Raw genomic sequence first — 19,710 nt, 5'->3', positions numbered from 1 at the left:
TTACCTTTTGTTGTTTTTATTGTTCGGTCGGGGAATTTGGTCTTTATGGACCAAATTAGAACAGACTAAAGAATTACTTGTCATAGCAAAACCGTTTTACTTAGGAGTGTGACACTTGTTATGACAAAGTGTGAAGATTGCAATGCAACTATAGGGCTTTTACTGGATGTTCTACACTTTTCCTCAGCAGTAGGACAAAAAGTAGTAAGGTAACTAACGCATGCAATCTAATCTATCTAACCAAATCTTATCTAACGTACCTATCCGTATTTACCATAAAATTGTTTTTAAAAAAGTTTAAAAAATGATGAACTTGGGGTGTTCTATCAAACTAGTACCATAATTTCAAAGTAGGTAGGTTTAAAAATAACGTTGTTCCAAACCCACTTTAAAGTTGTTCTGTTACATGGAACACAATCTTGCATAAATATTCCCCCTTTCTACAAAATCCACAAATAAATCACTGATCAGAAGAACTGATAAGTTCTGGAGTGGTTTGTGGACCGACTTGACTACAGAACAATGTCTCATGCGGTCAGTTAAGGATATTAGAGCTTTGTCTCACGGCCGCGAAGTATCAGTGTTGTGACTAAATGGATTTTGAATATCCCGGCCACAACTGGGATTAACGATAGCCTCAAAAACTTCTGTGATGTCAAATACAAATCGGGTGAGCAACACGTAGAACTTAAATATACAAGGAAAGCTCGTGACGGTGCCAATGCTAAGGAGTTGATGGACTGGCTTCGATGCTACAATCCTTTTCCTGAACAGAACGAATTTGTGTCGATGCTACCGACATCACAGGTGAAGATACAATCAATTGTGATGCTGCTTTTGAGATTGGGATGATGGCAGTACGAAGTAATATTTGAAGCAATTTCAAAGATGTAAAATTAAAGCGACGCGATAAGGTACATCCCTTAGCAGCAGTGACAAATGGTGTGCGGATACATGATGTGACCGTACCTTTAAACACTACAGTACTGTTCTTTGTGGTGGACAAACACCGTGCTCGTGGGTTTTCTCGGGGTTCTCCCGTTTCCTCCCACTTTCTTCATTCCACCATTTCACTCATCTCTCATAATCACCGTCTCCTTTAGCCTAACCGGCATAACCGTGGGACGTAAAACTCAAAGATTTCATTTTTTACTACAGTACTGTTTAATCAAATAGTTGGAGTCTTAAATATGACAAAGATTTGGAAGAGTGCTTATCCTACGAACTGGCACAAAGACCATTGTCTCCCATGATATTTTTTTAAGAAAAGCGAAGAAGTCTGTATTGTTCAAAGTTTTTGATTTCATCGATGAGGCAAATCCAGGAAGTGACAATCATCCCCAACAAGGTGTCACTGTCGTAGATGGTGGATATTTTTAGCATCGAGTTATATGGCCTCAGTAAGGAACGTTTGGTGATATTTTCGATTGTTACAGCACTTACTTCAATCGATATTATGGGCGGAAAACAACTGTTGTATTTGAGGATAGTAGCCAGCAAAGCACCAAAGAAATTGAACAAAAACGACGATCGTAATCCATTCGATCAGCAAATTCATATCCACAGTTTCAACACCAGTGGTAATACCTCGAGAAAAATTCCTTGCTAACAATTGCAACAAGAGTCGATTCATTGCCCAGTTTTCCCATCATAGGGTGATGAAGTGATATCGATAAGTGGTTGCGATACCACTTCATCACCTTATCGACAAGGACAGAATAAATCTTTCAAACTTTACAGAGCAGAAAAAATTTGCGGGAGTGTGTATGCGTGGTTGCAGCCCATAACAAATCTAAATCTTTGATTGCTGCATCTGGAGAAAAGTACCTGCTTGCTTTGTATGGGGGTGCCAAATTCTGTTTTGTTTCTGGATGCTCTGCGACATCATAACTTTATGAAAGCTATCGCAAAGACTTCAAATCCACGGAAGAATAAAGCTGAAATCTTTATCACCAACAAGTGCGGCTGCCCTCCAACATTCTTTGCGAGCGTATCACCAAGTGCAACAGCGACTGGGCAATGACCTGCCGGCAAAAAGTGGAGATGGCAGCTACTAAGAGAAAATCTATTTGCCAGTAATGACCGAAAAGCCACCAGCTCCTGATCGCCTGCTGAAGCTCATTTTCTGCAACTGCAAATCTGGTTGCGAGAGAGGCTGTAACTGCAGAAAAGTAGGCATCTCGTGTTTTGCCCTATGTGGATATTACTATAGACTAACAGTGGCACTGGCTGCATTAACAGTTCATGTAAAGATAAGGATACTGAGAAAATCGGGCATGTGGGCGAACCTCATGATTTCGAAGATGAATGTTTCGATACATGGATAGCAAAAAGACGGAAGTTGTAATTTGAATATATTAATGAGACAGTGCATTTATCTTTTTAGACAAATGAAATCACTACCCAATTTCAAATTTTTGTATTAACATTTTCAGAATCAATAAATAATTATATGTTATAAAATTGTTGTACCTTTCTATACATTGTTACTGGTTCACAACTTTGTAGTGTAAAGGTGTACATGTTGTAATAATGGAGGGTACAACGCATACTGTACGTCTGTTAAGGCTAATTGGCTAGGTCTTTATTACCTCAGCTGGAATAAAATCTACCACACTGGAATCTATCATACTCGTTTCGAAAACAGTCGTTCCACGGTACTGGCGGCGACCATTTTCCAAGATTGCAGCCAAAGCTCCATTGGGATTTTTCATGACTTTTAGTATGTTGATTGGACCACTTTTCCACACACCTGTACCGACTTTTATCTCTCTCTGAGGATTTTCTGCCGTTTTGTATGCGGAATAACGAAAACGTCGTTTTACGGCATCAGCGGCGGCCATTTTCCAAGATGGTGGCTGAAACTTCACTCGGATTTCCCGGGACTTTAGTGTGTTGATTGGACCACTATTCCACACATCTCTGCCAATTTTTATCTATTTATGAATATTTTCCGCCATCTTCATTATTTTTGTCTAATCTTCCCGAACCAACATGTGATTAAACGAAAATTATTGCTCAAATTTGAATGTGTTTACGGCCCGTGTTCTAATAATAAAGAGCAAAACGAAATGATGGAAATCGTAATTTCCGAAAGCACTTTTTAGATAAATACTTTGGTCTGCGATGAGTACTAAGCTTTTTTTTAACTTATATTTTTTCTAAATATAATCATCACTTGCAATTACACAATGATTGAACAGCAAAACTTTTGTGTTCTGTATTATCACTATGCCTTTTGAAATAATTAAATTGAAACAATAGAGTCTTAAGTTATAATTAAATAATCATAATATAAGCATTACTATAGAAATAAACAAGTATTACTCAAACCTAAATATGGCTACAGCTATTGTCCTGTTTTGAAGTAATTAAATTGAAACACTACGGTTTTTAGGTTGCAATTAAATTGTTGCAATAGTTTTAAATCGGCAAGTGTTCTGCACGCTACAAACATCTATTTACGTCAGGCAGCACAGATAACACCTATTAGGAAATCATGGGATACACAGACAGACGTTTTCCTGTTATAACAGGATTTTGTATATATATATATATATATATATATATATATATATATATATATATATATATATATATATATATTCATAAATCATTGTTGTGTCAGTTTGAAGTATTAACATATTCCCTTACTATTTTCCTTCTGTTGCCAGGATCAGTCAGGTTGAGTTGAAACAACAAATTGAAGGATTAGCAGAAGAACTAAGAAAAATATCGGACGCCCAGCATTGTCCTATTGACTTGGATGTTTACGTAAAGAAGCTGTTAAATGCTAAACGAAGGGTCACCGTTGTAAGCAATATTTTGCAGAATGCCCAGGTAATGTGTAAGACATTTTATTCTTATCTCTCCTTATTTCTTATGTAAAAGCACATATTTTAAATAAGAAATGATGAATTACAATAGAACAAGTACTGTACATTATACAACCTTGTGTACTATCCTTACTAGTGTTGTAAAAGCCTGGGAAAATATGGAAATTTAGGGGAAAAAGACACTTACCTCAAATAAAAAGTTGGATATATATATATATATATATATATATATATATATATATATATATATATATATATATATATCGGGTGTTGCAAAATAAGTGTTACAACTCTTGGGATGTGACTTCTGCCACTGAGACAAGAAAAAAGTTCTCTTGAAGTTTCGGCTATCGGACATAGTTTCGGATCTACAAGGTGCCAAAAGCGTGGGAAAATGATTTTCGGACGCCAATAGTTCGAAAACTATCCAACGTAAAGAGGGCGGGTAAAAATTCACTGAAGAAGGCATACCTGCTGTATTGAATTTTGCATGTTTCACAATCCTACCATGCACGCGCAAGGGATTCCCCAAAGGAACGTAGGGAGTCCCGAATAATCTGCCAAATGAAAATTGGTCTAAATGGATATGAATTAATAGGGTTTCTACCAGGTAACAATAATTCGTTTGTATTAAGTCGATATCTGGAACAAATACAAAATGGCGGACACCTTCATGCCCCTTGGGTGTGGTTCCATAATCGCCAGGTACGGATGCTGGCCAACAGTGACGTTCTGACCCTATTAAGTGTAGCGAATTTGAGCTGAAATGCTCTAGAAAGACTTCTGGAGTGTCGGTAGAGCACAGCAGATGAAGCAGGGTGATTAACATGTGTGGAAACACAACGAAAAATGCCCAGAGATGCATTCATACTCAGTAAACGTGAGTTCAAAGCGTCGGAAATGTAAGATTAGCGTCAAGAACATAAAAGCCATTGCCAATTCAGCAATAATATTCCCTCAAACCGATGTAATATGATGTGCACGGTTGTATACCAATAAGGAAGCAAAAACTGAGGTCAAGTTAAAATTGTGCAAGGGGACTCACTAAGAAACTGGGTAAAATAAATGAATGTCACTAGTGGGATCGCTTGATCGATATTGAAATGTGGCCAATGTGTGTTTTGATATCGACATGTAGCTAATGGACAAATGTCAACATGTCCCACTACTGCTGGGACACCGTCCCACGTGCGAAAAATAGGAAAATAACTACTCAGGTCTTGAATCTGAGACCGTGGGCTCCCAGTAGGATTGGAAACTGCGACCACGCGAGCGCTCTAGTCCTGAGGCTTCGAGGAAGCCTCACTTTCTCTGTATTCATTTCTTTGAGGAGTACCCACTTTGTTTGGTAAGCGGTCTTGTACACCCTCCCGACATGCTTGTGTGTTTCATTTTGTTACTTTTACTGCACAGTTGTAAACAATCAGAGCTTTAAGACGTTTCTTCCTATTTCTCATGTCGTTTTATTTTCCATATGTATGGTGTTCCAGCAGTAGTGTTACATGTGCCAAATTGGTTCATTTTCGTCTTTGTCTTAGTATGTGCCCTGTGTGTAAGATACGAATTTCTGGAGATATTTTCCTATATTTCGAGTACGTCATATGTCCCAGAAGACGTGGAACATGGTACAAGTTTGTTATTTTCACGGTCTATCAGAATTTAAATCATGGATTAAGAGATATCTTTTCATATGTGTCGACTGTGGGACAATGTCCTAAACAAAGAGGGACATAAATACAATCGTGTTCTAGTTACGTTCTACCAAAAAGTGCACCAGATGTAATACCAGAATGTACAACGTTATTTTCCTAGTTTTCGCACGTGGGACGGTGTCCCAACAGTGGTGGGACATGTTGACATTAGTCCATTAGCTACATGTTGATATCAGCACACACATTGGCCACATTTCAATATCGATCATGCGATCCCACTACTGACATTCCTTGAGTTTATCCAGTTTCTTAGTGAATCCCCTTGCACAATTTCAACTTGGCCTCAGTTGTTGCATCCTTAGTGGTATGCAACCGTGCAAATCATATTGTATCGGATTGATGAAATATTATTGCTGAATTGGCAATGGATTTCATGTTCTTGATGCTATTCCTTACATTTCCAATGCTTTGAACTCACGTTTACTAAGTATGAGTGCATTTCTGGGCATTTTTCGTTACGTGTTTCCACACATGTTAATCACCCTGCTTCATCTGTTCTGCTCTGCCGACACTCCAGATGTCTTTCTAGAGCATTTGAGTACAAATTCGCTACACCTAATACTCAGAACGTCACTGTTGGCCAACATCCGTACCTGGCGATTATGGAACCACACACAACGGGCATGAAGGTGTCCGCCATTTTGTATTTGTTCCAGATATCGACTTAATACAAACGAATTATTGTTACCTGGTAGAAACCCTATTAATTCATATCCATTTAGACCAATTTTCATTTGGCAGATTATTTGGGACTCCCTATGTTCCTTTGGGGAATCCCTTGCGCGTGCATGGTAGGATTGTGAAACATGCAAAATTCAATACAGCAGGTATGCCTTCTTCAGTGAATTTTTACCCGCCCTCTTTACGTTGGATAGTTTCCGAACTATTGGCGTCCGAAAGTCATTTTCCCATGCTTTTGGCACCTTGTAGATCCGAAACTATGTCCGATAGCCGAAACTTCAAGAGAACTTTTTTTCTTGTCTCAGTGGCAGGAGTCACCTCCCAAGAGTTGTAACACTTATTTTGCAACACCCGATATATATACAGGGTGTTGCACAACAACACCGATAACATTTGGGAGGTGATTCCTGACACCAAGATAAGACAAAAATTATAGACCAACCTGGATGCACAAATGCTTCCTGGCGGAGTTATAGGCTGCCGAAAACATGAAAAAATGAACTTTAATGGCCCATATCTCCAAAACTATGGGGCCTACGGTAGTCGGGTCAGAATTTCATATAGGAACTAACATGTTCACTATCCAAAAATACATGTGATAGAGAAAATAATCAACCCCACACAAATCACTTTGAAAGTTTTTTTTAATATATAAAAGTACTATATATTTTTATTTGAAACTATTATACGTAAACTTCAACAACTCTAGTATCCCAGAAAACTGAGAACTATTTTCTATTCTTGCAGATTATAGAATAATAAGTGTTTGAAATAAGGAACGGTTGCAAACTAAGAGGTAAAGCCTTAGCATTCCAGATATGGTCTCTTTAGCGTTTTTAATTTTTTTCTTGGGGGGGGGGGGGTTAGAATTAAAACTAAAAAGCAGAGAAAATATTAATTTTACCCAAGCGTGTTTGCAAATAAATGAGTTGTTTTATGTATTTCATTTGTTAATTAAAAAAAGGAAAGAAAAAAGAAACAGCAGTTACAACTAATAAACTTTATCTGAGATTCACGTACTATAAATATGCCTTTGCCTATGACATATTCTTTTTTGATATTGTTAGTGATGGTTACGTATATGTCGAAATATCCATTCGATAGTCTGTTTTTCTTGGAATAAGTATCTCCTAATTTAGAACAGACAACATAGAGAAGTAAGATCCATTTGATACGTTTTCATGGAACTTGGTCAAATATGCTCTGGACAGAAGAGGTGTGCGTGAATAGTATATTCGTAGAGTATATTGTACGTAGAAATACATTCTGTTTTTCCATGTTATGGAATCAAGAAGTTAAGATATTTTGAATCAAGGAAACAAATGCAAACTAAGATGCAAAAGATGTTCTTCTTTTTTAAATGTATTTAGAAATAATGTCTGAATTATATCCTTTTTTTTTTTTTTTTTTTTTTTTTTTTTTTTTTTTTTTTTTTTAAATCAACGTAAGTATCGCAGTTAGAAAGAAATTTAAAAACTGGGACAGACAGTGAATCGAATCACCGTCTGGACAGGGTTACCATATGTCAGTATTTATACGTACATCTCCACATTTTCTAAACTAAAGTGCATTGCCGATTGAATTTCAGACCTTTCATATGTAAAGATGTTTTTGGGTATTTGTATTCAAGGAAGAAATTGTTAAAAATGATCAAATCTATTAAAAAATATGAATACGTAAAGTCAACATGATGATGTGCAAGTACTCTTATTTATTTATTTATTTCATAATGTTGAAAAGTAAACTTGAAAGTGAAAGATCAAACGTCGAAAGTTAATGTTTATGTAACGAATCAGCCAGACGAGAGTATGTCCGCATTTTGACATTTCAGAATACCATCTCAGAAACAGGGTGTTTCAAAACAACACCGACAACGTTTGGAAGGTGATTTCTGACACCAAGATAAAACAAAAAGTACGGGCCAACCTGGGTGCACAAATGCTTCCTTTCAGAGTTGTAGGCTGCCGAAAACATGAAAAAATGAACATTAAAGGCCCATAGCTCGAAAACTATGCTACTGTAGTCGGGTCAAGACTTCACTTAGGAGCTAATATGTGCGCTATCCAAAAATACATGTTTCAGAATGTAAGGTACTCACGCAACAATTTTTATACAGGGAGTTTGGCTACGGTCATACAATTTGAAGTACTTACCAACTACCTCTATAAAAATTGTTGGGGAAGTACCGCAAGATTCTGAAACTTGGATATTTGCTTATGGGACGTACTAGTTCCTAAGTGAATCTTGACTCGACTATGGTAGGTCCCGTAGTTTTGGAGCTATGGACCTTTTAAAGTTCCTTTTTTAAATGTTTTCGTCAGCCTATAACTCCGAAAGGAAGCATTTGTGCACTCGGGTTGGTCTATACTTCTTGTCGCATCTTGGTGTCAAAAATCACCTCCCAAACGTTGTCGGTGTGTATATAGCTGCGCGAAACAAACTTACTACAATGTGTTGTAAGTCATATAGAATTATGAAAATATACAGTATACAAAATATTATAGCCGTGTTTTCTGGTAGAAATTATGTAAAGGACATTACTTTCTTTTCTAGAGCACTACAAGTAGCCGCTGACTCCGTGGCTATGGTATGGGTAAATTACATTTTTGTAATTAGTTTACATTTTGATTCATAAACTTAGGGTGGTCAAATTCCCCGACCTCTCTTCTCCGGAAATATGGGATGCAACTCTTTCTCACAAAAAAAAAAAAAAAAAAAGCAACATTTTGCGTAAGATTATATAATTTCTGCTAATTATCTTTACACCAAGTTGTCCCATAAGTTTCCCGCCATGTCACAAATAAACTTTGAGCACTGGAGATTTTAGTGGTAGCAGGAGCATAGCAGCCAATATAGCAATGTACAGAGGAATCTTTCCAATGTACAGTGGATATCCATTAATGGCCGTTTCAGGTGGTCTTCTGACCTGAAATCTGGAGCAGCAAAGGGTACTGATTCGTGAGTTTGTACTGTATGAGTTTCAGCTGATACACAGCCTTTGAAGCAGCACGAAAAGTGGGGCGAAAGGAAACGTGCAGTGAGTTATGTCACAGCAAGTATGTGGGTTAAAAAATTCAAAGAGAGTGACTATGACTTCTCAAAAAAGACAATGTAGGGAGATCCGCCACCATCGGAGGCTGTACGCTGAGCTGTGGAGGCGAATCCGAGCACCAGCACCCGTATGTTGGTTGCCGAGGTGGATGCCTCAATATCAACTATACAAGACATTGGCCACCGTTTGAAAGGTATACAGACGCTGTCGAATTGTTCCGCACGATCTTACTCGTGAGCAAGTATAACAAACGGTGGCAGTGTGCAAAGTACTGTCGAGCGATCTCATAGATCAATGTGTCATTAAACGAATTGTATCGTCAGAAGAAAAATGAATTTACTATCGGACTCCAGACATTAGTAATCAATGGTTGGACCCATACCAGTACTAAACATCTAGCGTGAAACATGGTATTTTTGAACACAAAATGATGTTTAGTATATGGTAAATTTTGAAGATTCCGTGCACTTGGGAACTTGTTCCTCATGGTCGTGCCGTAAACCTGAGCTATATTGTGAGCAACTAGAATGAAAATACCAAATTGTATCCCGAAAGTATCCAAATTTAATCAACCTCAAACATCTGTTGATGTAGCAGGACAATGTTCTATATCATAGGTCTTTTATCACTCAAGAAAAATTCTGCAATTTTAAAGGTGTTGAATTTACCACATCCATCGTAAATCCTGACTTTAGCACCTCCAGATCATCACTTGTTCCGTGCAATGGGGCACTTACTTCGTGATAAAATATTCGTCAGTGAGGGTCATGTGTGTCGTGGGGTGCAAATGATTTCCGACTCAAAGTCCAAGGTGTGGTATGCACAGCACAATATGGCGGAAAGATAAGTATCAACTATAGAGTACAATGGTTTGTATTTTGCAGAGTAAAGTCTCTTCTACACTGTTGACTTGCGTTATCATTTTCCACATGGTGCGTGGCGGGAAACTGAGATGCCTGGTGTGTGTGTGTGTGTGTATAAATACACTAAAGATTTTGTTTTTTAAATATAGTAGTCTCTTAAAATTACTTTCAAGTAGTTAAGTGTAGTAGTAACAAATCTGAATGAAGTTAACGAAGAAATAAAAAGTGATGAATGGTGGAATTGGAGTATTGTAGCTATTTATGATAAATATAGTAGATAAATATAGTACTTGTATTGGTATTCACAGCGTGGGTGTTTAAAGCTATAGTTTAGTACAACACTGATCTATCCGATTCTAAGTAGACCTATCCAGATTGTTGTTTTTCATCTGTAATTGAAGTATAACAATATGACTATAAAAGTTGGATGTTAAATCGCAGTGGTGAGCATAGGTTGAGGGTTTTAGAAATACAGGTCATGGAAATCCACAATACATATTTATTGTCTCATAGCAGATAGTTAATTTGGGATGTCTGAAATAGGTGGAACTCGTTGCTGACATTAAATTCGAATCCATGCGGAATGGTTAATAATAATCATGAGTGGATTGGTTTGAGAAGACGGACATTTGTTTTATGGCGAACAGACTTCTGAGTTTGAAAGACATAGGGTTAGTTAAATATTATTGGTTTTCTTATGAATGTATGAAGAACTATTGCTTTGTATTAGTAACAGAATTTTTAAATAAAATCCATCTCTCTAACATGTTTTAAATACGGGCAATTTACAGTTGGCGTAGGTGCTAAAAAGTAACATTGAATTCAAACCAAGCAAAACTTTCTTTGCTTCACGCCTCTTACTGACATAATTGAAAGCTTTTACATATCGTATACTTAATAAGTCTTTTTTGTTTGTTCGTTTCAATTGATTGTTACTATTTGAAAGATTATACTATTTCTGCCGTCAAATACTCATTTTAAACAAATAATTACATTAATATTACGTGCATGTATGTTGTACTTGGATTATTATACTGTACGTTATTGCTGTTCGTTAGATTGAGAAGATAAATGTGAAAGCCATTTCGTATATCCTTCAACAGTGAGGACATAAAATTGTATTAAAGCTATGCAATTGTATTCTTTAGTTATATTCAAGCTATAATAGAATAAAAGCTTAATATTCTTGAATACATTCTTTCACTGCTTAACATTATTTTGTTCAGTTCTCAGTGTTACAAGTTTATTCGAAGAGCGTTTGCTTCTGGTTCGCAGTCCCAAATTTGTTAAAAGTGTCATTCCTTGGAACGAAACCCAAGTAGTGGCAAGGATCTCATTTTAATACGTTTCGTCTTTCATAACAACGTTGTATTTAATTCTCGAATACTCAACGTTTATGTATGTAAAGTGATAAAACTGCTTGGGTGCATAAAGTATAAAGGCACCAACCATGAATCAAAGAGAAAGGATTAAAAATAAAGTATTTTCGTAATTCAAAATACTTTGTCACTGGATATATGTGATACATAAAAATATTAAATATCCATTTTTAAAAAGCAGCAACTTGTACTCATGTACGACAGGGAATAGGATAAAAATTTCCATATTTTCATTTTTGTAATGTTATTAACAAACATACCATTATAGGTAATCATGTATAGACGTGCTACATTTTCATTGCATATGAGATATTTGGCAATGAAAAGATACTTTCTTCTTTTCACAGGAACGCCTTAATAAAGTGCATCAGTTAGTTGCGAGAGAGTCATCTCGTCGTCGTGCTTTGATGGAACCGTCTCCTGTGACGTCACCAAGTAGTGCTCCCGGAAGTGAATCATCACGGCTCCCTCCACCTCCTCCTCCTCCCAACCAATAGGAGAAAAAAATAGTAAAGGAGAATTCCTTGCGAAGCACAAAGTCACTCATTCATACATTGTATGCACATGTTCCTTGTAAAGCTATCATTTGGTTGAGAGTTACGAAAGAGAGAGAATTATTGTGTGGATAATTTGGAATGGTGCTAAAGGGAACAGGTTTTTATTCTAGTCTTTAATGTACACATTCTGTAAAGTTTCATTAGAAGTTTTTTTTCTTTTTTTAATTTTATTTTTATAATGTTATTTGTTGCCACATTTAGATCAATTTCGTGTTTTGATTTTTATGTTTTCATGTACTGGGCATATTGCTAGTCAGAACGTCGAAAATGAACTCAAGTGTTAATAGTTGCTTGTTTTCTTGGTAGCAAAGCATTATAATGTTAAAAGAAACTTGATATTTTTATATAATGTTAATAGAAAGTTGTTTTTTGCCGATATGGAGACACCTTCGTTATCTCATATTTCAACGGATGAATACATGAACATATATGAGCCGGCGGAAGATTCATTTCTTTTGATTGACGCATTGGAGAGTGATATAGATTGCATACAACAGTTAAATCCTGTTATTTGTTTGGAAATTGGCAGTGGCTCAGGTGTTGTACTGACTGCGTTAGGGAAAGTCTTAGGCAAAAAGTGTTTCTATGTAGCTACTGATATCAACCCTAAAGCATGCATTATAACTCGTGAGACTGGATCTAAGAATCAAGTTCATATCGAAACTGTTTGCACAGATTTAGTTAATAATCTGAGTCAATTACAGGGGAAGGTGGATGTTCTCCTATTTAATCCGCCATATGTTGTTACTCCATCAGACGAAGTGGGAGTGCAAGGTTTAATGTCAGCGTGGGCAGGAGGACTCAAAGGTCGTGAAGTTATGGATAGACTTTTTCCACATGTACCTCATTTACTAAGTCCAAAAGGAATTTTTTATTTATTAATAATTAAGGAAAATTGTGCCTATGAAATAGAGAATATTTTTCATGGATATGGATTTACTATGACAGAAGTATTATTTCGGCGTGCTGGAAGGGAACATTTGTCAGTTTTAAAGTTTGAGAGAAAATTATTATCAGAGGTATAGTGTATGACTGTATTTCAAGAGTGTCATATTGTGTCATGTTTAATTTCTCTCTACTTCCAACTTAAGTCATACATTGATAAGTAATACTCAAGGATGGTTCTTGTTTGTTGCTTTTCTTTTCTTGCATTGCTTGAATTTCTCAACTTAAAACGAACTTTTTGCAAAATTTCCGCTGTATTACGTAGACATCAACAAGAACTAAATGAAATTTAAATTGTTGGCAGGCGCTTGAAGTACTCAATTTATAGATTTTTTAAATATGTTGTTACTAACATAAACTTCCGCATAATGCAGTAAATAATGGAGTTCAACTGACAAAACTGCCAGAACCATTATTTTAATATGGAAGACTAAGTTTTTTGATAAAATTTATGTATAGCATTAGAGACAAATACAGGTGCTCAGTATATCACACAACCCATGGGATCATGTTGAATTTTGGGAATGGTTGTCACCAGACCTTCACACATGCACGTGCGTCGAACCATGTTGCGAGACACGTGTCGGAATATTGTGTAAGGTATTTTTGCCAGGGAAAGTAGAGTTATCGAAGAGAGAATGACCTATTTATTGTTGTTGTGGGTTGATTGACTTATCGAACACGGTGTACATGTAATTAATATTAAAAACCCAGTAAAGGTGAAAACTCGTAAAAACAAGGTACAAATGATCATTCCATATAATTCCAAACTCGTTTTCTTTTAGTAACTAATAACTAAATTAATTCTATGAAAATAGTTCTGTTGTCTCTATTTTCATGTGAATACGATAGGTTAATTTCCATATGTATATCGTAACAACGTAAATTGGTGCACTTAAAAGAGCATTATGACACAGATTACATCATTATAAAAGAGTATGTTAAGAATAATATGATAAGATTGCTATTTGAATGTATTTGTATTTCTATGCACGAAATATAAAATGTTCATAAAAGTTAGTTTCCTTGTTTATATTTCTCCTTCTTAAAGTTCTCACCATATTCATGTTAAGTTTGAACAAGTATTTAGTGCAAGGCTAATCATGGGATTTTACTGATATTGTAAAAACAGAATTAGCTGAACCTGCGCTCTCTATACAGCGCATCATTCAGATATGAGCATGAATCTCCTTGTCGTTCCTCACAACATCTGTACATGTCTCTTTATAGACACAAGTGAAAGATGTCTTGATAAAAATCGGCAAAGGATAATACTATAAAGGGGATATTTTTTTCTATTATTTTTTTCAATATCTCACACCGTTTGTAAGATTTGAGCCTACTTCCGGTTGAAGTTTCTAATTCATCTATGATCAGTGTTTTCTTTCTTCTCGCTTGCAGTATATAATAAGCAAATACGTTACATGCACAATTAATTATGTCAGTTCATGGGGCAAAACCCTCCAAAAATAAAGATTCACCTTAGACTGGAGAAATGGTTATCCTTCCTTTTTCATTATTATTTGTCCATGAAACAAACGCCTGAGACATATACAACTATGTGTTGTTGGAATATATAATGCGTAGGATGTGGTGCTTTAGTTAGTTTTTTTTTTTTTCAACACTTCCAGTGTACCCGTAAAAATGTAATAAAGAAATAATGGTCATGTTTCTTTGAATATTCAATTAGAACTGGACAATCTATGCAAAATTTGCAATCGATCAGTGAAAACTTCATCTTTCTAGGTCCTGTAGTTTCCGAGATCTCATTGTCGAAAGGATTGGCTACGTACATATAAACGTCCAGAAATATATAGTGTAAAAGAACTCCAGAGATGACATCACAATTCATTTACATTGATTTTGGAGAAGGCCTATTAAAATACAAAGGCTTTGAACAATAATTTTAAAACATAAACTTTATTTAAAAAAAAAAAAAAAAGAGGTATTTAAATAGTTTATTTAAAGTACACATACTTTTAAAACTTGTGTTTATTAAAGTGAAATCACAAATAACCGTAAATCAAAACTTTGAAATCAAACTTAAGAACTTTGAAATCAAACTTGAGAACGTGGAGTTCAGGCGCTTTTATTGCTGTTGTAGCATTTTAATAGATAGATATAAGAGGAATAACAAACATCTGTTATCATAATACAGGAAATAGGCTTGAAGCATGTACTCTTTCACTAGTCTTTAAACAAACTTAATTGTTGTATCGTTAACAAAAATACAAAAAAAAAAAAAAAGTAGCATAGATTTTAGAAAATACTTAAAAGTTGGGATGACATGGAAAGAAGAAATGTGGGAGAAAAATTATCTGTACAGCTAAAAGATCCATCGAGATCAAGGAAAGTTTTTGTCTGATACCTGTGTACCATAACGATTCGTCCCATATGATGATAGTTGAAGTTTGGAGGTCGGTGCTTTAAGAAAACGCCACTGAGGATGGGACAGTACTCGATGAAAATTTCGGTAATTATTAGATGATAGACTTATTCCAAGTTAATATTTCTTTATACGAGGAACATGTAAGAAAAGAAGAAGAAGAAAGAAAAGAAAAATGTACGTGGTATGATTGGAAAGTTTTAACCCTTTCAGCAGATACCCTCACAATTGTGAATGCAGATGTTGTGATTTCCAATACACTCAACAAATGGCAATTCAGTACCTGACAACTTATCATTCAGACACTCTCATTAATGTGCTTGTAGCTAATTTGTGTACTAAAATCCTTTGATTGGCATTTTTTGACAACTGAAAGTAGCATTCACAATTGTGAGGGTATTTGCTGAAAGAGTTAAGACAGGTGGCGCCCAGTGCTCAAGAGGAGTAGATATAAATGCACATTAGTGTGGAAGCAGTGGCTTGGTGTGACCTTCGCACGTGCTGCAAGAATTACTACAATATCCTTGTTCAGTACAGCTAAGCAACCTGTTGAGTGCGAGCGTGCGTGTTTGTGTGTGTGTGTCGTGGCGAATTATTAATTACGCAAAATGGATGAAAACCTGGAACTACGCATTTGTATCAAATTTTGTTTTAAAACCGGGAAATCTGCTTCGGAGACCTATGAACTCTTAAAAAAACAACACTTATGAACTTACAGGTTTTGGAGATAAATGTGTGAGCTGGTCAAACGTGTTTATCTGGTTTAACGGATTCAAAGATAGCCGCGACTCAGTCGAAGATGACATCCCCCATCCGGCCGGCTTTCCACGTCAGAAACCAAGGAAAACATTGTGAAGGTTCGGATTTACTGCGCTCGGGCCTTAGATTTACAAGTAGAGAGATGGCCGACGACCAGAATTTAAGTTTCTATACGGTTCAGTCAATCTTAACTGACGATGTGAGCATGCATCGGGTATCTGCGAAATGAATTCCGAAATTGTTCCCCGATGAGTAGAAAAAACACCGACTTGAAGTGTTCCAATACCTGCTTAATCGGGCCAAAACGGACCCAGAATTGTTAAATAGGGCACTAACATGTATAAAACATGGGTTTATGGGTATGGCCCAGAAGCAAAGGCGCAATCTCAATGGAAGAACCCAGATTCACCACGACCGAAGAAAGCGCAACAAAGTCGGTCGAATGTGAAGAAAATGTTGGTATTTTTCCGATACTACGGGTATCGTGCATCATGAATTTGCCACTAGGAGGCAGACAATCAAGAATATTACAAATGTGTCTTTCGGCATTTGCTCGAAAATTTGAGGAGGAAAAGGCCTGCCCTCTGAAAAGATAAGAATTGGGTCCTCCACCACAACACCGTACCAGCGCATTGTGCGTTATCGATCCAGGAATTTGTGACCAAATTCAACATTCGTGTGCTTCCGCAAACCCCCTAGTCCCCTAATTTGACCCCTTCCGACTTCTGCCTGTTTCCTAAATTAAAATAATAATTGTCGCTGAAAGGGAAGAGATTTGACAATTGAAGACATCCAGGCAAATACGGAGAGAGTTCTTCATGCCCTTACGAAAGATAATTTTCAGGAATGCTTCCAAAAGTGGAAACCCTGGTGGAATCGGTGTGTTCAGGCAGCAGGGGACTACTTTGAAGGAGATCCATCGCAATTGCCTGTAAGTACTACCATTTTTAAATTACAAGCTTAGTCATAAAACTTTCCAATCACAACATATATATCTTGTATATTTTTCGACCTAGTCACCATGAACCTCCAGACATAGCACAAGCTTCCGTATACTCTCTGCGTAAAAATCTGCCACCTGAGTATGCGGCCAGCTCAGAACTGATGTCGAACACCTCATTTCGTTGAAACGCTTCGATGAAAGACACCTTTTCAAGTGAAGAAAAGAAAGAAATCGCTGGGAGCAAGGTTAGTGTTGTAAGGGAATGATTGAATAGTACTCATCGAAATCTGAATTGTCTCAACAGTACCATCAGCTGTGTTTGGGCGGGCGTTGTCATGAGTCAGAATAATTCCAGAGCGTACCGTCACTCTTCGTCGTTGTAGATGGCACATGTATTCAGTGTTTGGCAGTACACATGGGCTGGAATTGTTCATCCTGATTGCGAGAATTCCACAAGAATCACACTCTTTTGGTCTCTAAACACGGATGCCATGATTTTGTAAAGTGATGAACATTGTTTGAATTTCTTAACTTTAGAAGAACCAGAGTGCCGCCATTGCGTTGACTGCTGATTCGACTCCCCAGTGATGTACGATATCCAGCACAGACAACAGCAGGTCAAAAGATCACGTGCAGCTGTCATTCTTTGCTCTTTGTGAGCGTCTGTCAGCATTTTTGGCACTCACGTCGCACACAGTTTAAGATAACCCAGCTTGTCAGTCACAATTCGATGCACTGTTTTTTTTTTAGACATTTCTGGAAACTCTTTGGCGAGTTCAGTTATTATGAACTGGCGATTGGATCGCACTTTCTTGTTCACGCATTTCATCAAATCTTCTGTCTAAGTACTAGGCCTTGCCCGACGCTCATCATCATGAATATTTAAACGCTCTTCCGTAAAGTCCGAACCATTACCTGACCATTCCTTCATTCATTAGGCTGCGCCTCCATTGCATCCGAATGAGATTGCGAATGCAAATGCGAATTTCCCAGCACGTGTAAATAAATAGGAGTGCCTCAACTAGTTCCGACCTGCGAATTGCGAAAACCGACGAAAAGATGCGAATGCGAACGATTCCAACATGCTGGGATTATTCGTGCGAATGGAGAGTCGTCTGCAGAGAAATTGAGCGCTACGTGAGAGAAGAAAGTTTGTTTTGCGTGAAAGCAGACGACGTTGCGAGGTGCGGAGATAAGAATAAAAATAAAAATGGAAATAAATATTGATGCTTTAACAAATTGAGTATTTGATAAAGTTCCATTGTGGATCCAAGATAATCCAGATTACCACGTGATCAAATTATGGGCAGAGGTAAGTAAAGAACTTGGAGTGGAAGATATGTATAATTTTCTTTGTTTTCTCTTTAAAATATGAAGATTTAATTAATACATGAACCGCAACATTTTATTCAATTTATATTTCGTCTTTGTTCCTGAAATAATGATTTTACGAATACATGTAATTACTGACTAATGTTTGAAATAGCAAAAACGGGCTTTTTACTCATGGAGAAAATTTTCTTAGAAAGTTGGTTGATTTTGCAATCTCTAATTTTATTTAGTTAATTTATTTTAAAGTGAAAATAGCTGTTACCACAGAAGCATAATAATAATAATAACAGGAGCGACATTCACTCTATTTTGCACACAAAGGAAATTAATAGATATTATTATTATTATTATTATTATTATTATTATTATTATTATTATTGTTGTTGTTGTTGTTGTTGTTGTTGTTGTTCTGAAAACCTTAAGATATGAATTTTCAAGCAACAATATTTCACATTGAAGGTTTAAAAGAGATATTGCAACTCAGTGGCGGAGCCAAGGGGGGCCAGGCTCCCTTGCTCAAATTCTTGGCTCTCTAGTGCCCCCCCCCCCACACACACACACAGATGATGCTATTATAGGTCGACAAACGGTGAGTTGCCAGTGGCTACAAGTGAAACTACTTCCAAAACATCTCTCGACAACAAAGTTACGAACTGCAGAATACCGTTGCGTTCCGAATAAAATAGCTCCACTCGTTTTAGTTTGTAGTACGGGAAGATCTAATTCACGGAAATCTGTGGGATGCTTGCATTGACCTCGCCCTCTGAACATTCATTTTAACCTCTGTCCATTATCTAGTTATCTCCTTTGTTTTTGACAAACAACCAGAAAAATAGAAAATCAGTCGGCATTCTCATTCGCTTCAATGTTGAAAGTCATACTAAAATATGATATGTATACTTACAAATAACATGCACTGCAGTAAAACATTACACTTGTGTTGGACGAAAAAAGTCTTCGTACACTAAGTAATTGATTTCCATTGACTATGGCGACATAGAACAAATGCATAGCATCCATTAAATGATTTGTTATTATTATTATTATTATTATTATTATTATTATATTATTATTATTATTATTATGAGTTTATCTACCAAACAACTATTTATTGATTAATAAAAATGATTAATCAATTATATTTAGTTACATATGGTAGATTTACTTCAGATTATATTATTTACTGACCGACAGTATCCCACGCTGTCGTATCTGTGCATAAGAGGTAAGTTCTAATCTTTTCTTTGTAGAAGTTAAATAAAAGA

At 36.5% G+C, this 19,710-nt stretch overlaps 2 protein-coding genes across 2 annotated transcripts in view; both read left to right on the top strand.

Moving 5' to 3' along the window:
- Snapin (SNAP associated protein) overlaps positions 1-12,180 on the top strand; it is a 53,704-nt gene extending 41,524 nt beyond the window's left edge. Inside the window, exons 2-3 of the mRNA XM_081745499.1 lie at positions 3,675-3,840; positions 11,871-12,180. Of these exons, the coding sequence (XP_081601625.1) occupies positions 3,675-3,840; positions 11,871-12,020 (316 nt within the window). The 3' untranslated portion in view covers positions 12,021-12,180. The remainder of the gene's footprint in view (positions 1-3,674; positions 3,841-11,870) is intronic.
- A 214-nt stretch (positions 12,181-12,394) lies between these two features.
- HemK2 (HemK methyltransferase 2) lies at positions 12,395-14,045 on the top strand. The gene has a single exon (XM_081745492.1). It carries the CDS (start codon positions 12,458-12,460, stop codon positions 13,103-13,105), a length of 648 nt encoding a protein of 215 aa, XP_081601618.1. The 5' UTR covers positions 12,395-12,457; the 3' UTR covers positions 13,106-14,045.
- Positions 14,046-19,710: the final 5,665 nt, after the last annotated feature.

This window comes from Thermobia domestica, chromosome 2, assembly GCF_964235325.1.
Source record: "Thermobia domestica chromosome 2, izTheDome1.hap1.1, whole genome shotgun sequence".
NCBI lineage: Eukaryota > Metazoa > Arthropoda > Insecta > Zygentoma > Lepismatidae > Thermobia > Thermobia domestica.
This window is presented reverse-complemented; position numbering and strand designations above follow the sequence as displayed.

Coding starts and splice junctions, on each gene's coding strand:
- HemK2 (XM_081745492.1), top strand. CDS start 12,458: ATGGAGACACCTTCGTTATCTCATATTTCAACGGATGAATACATGAAC.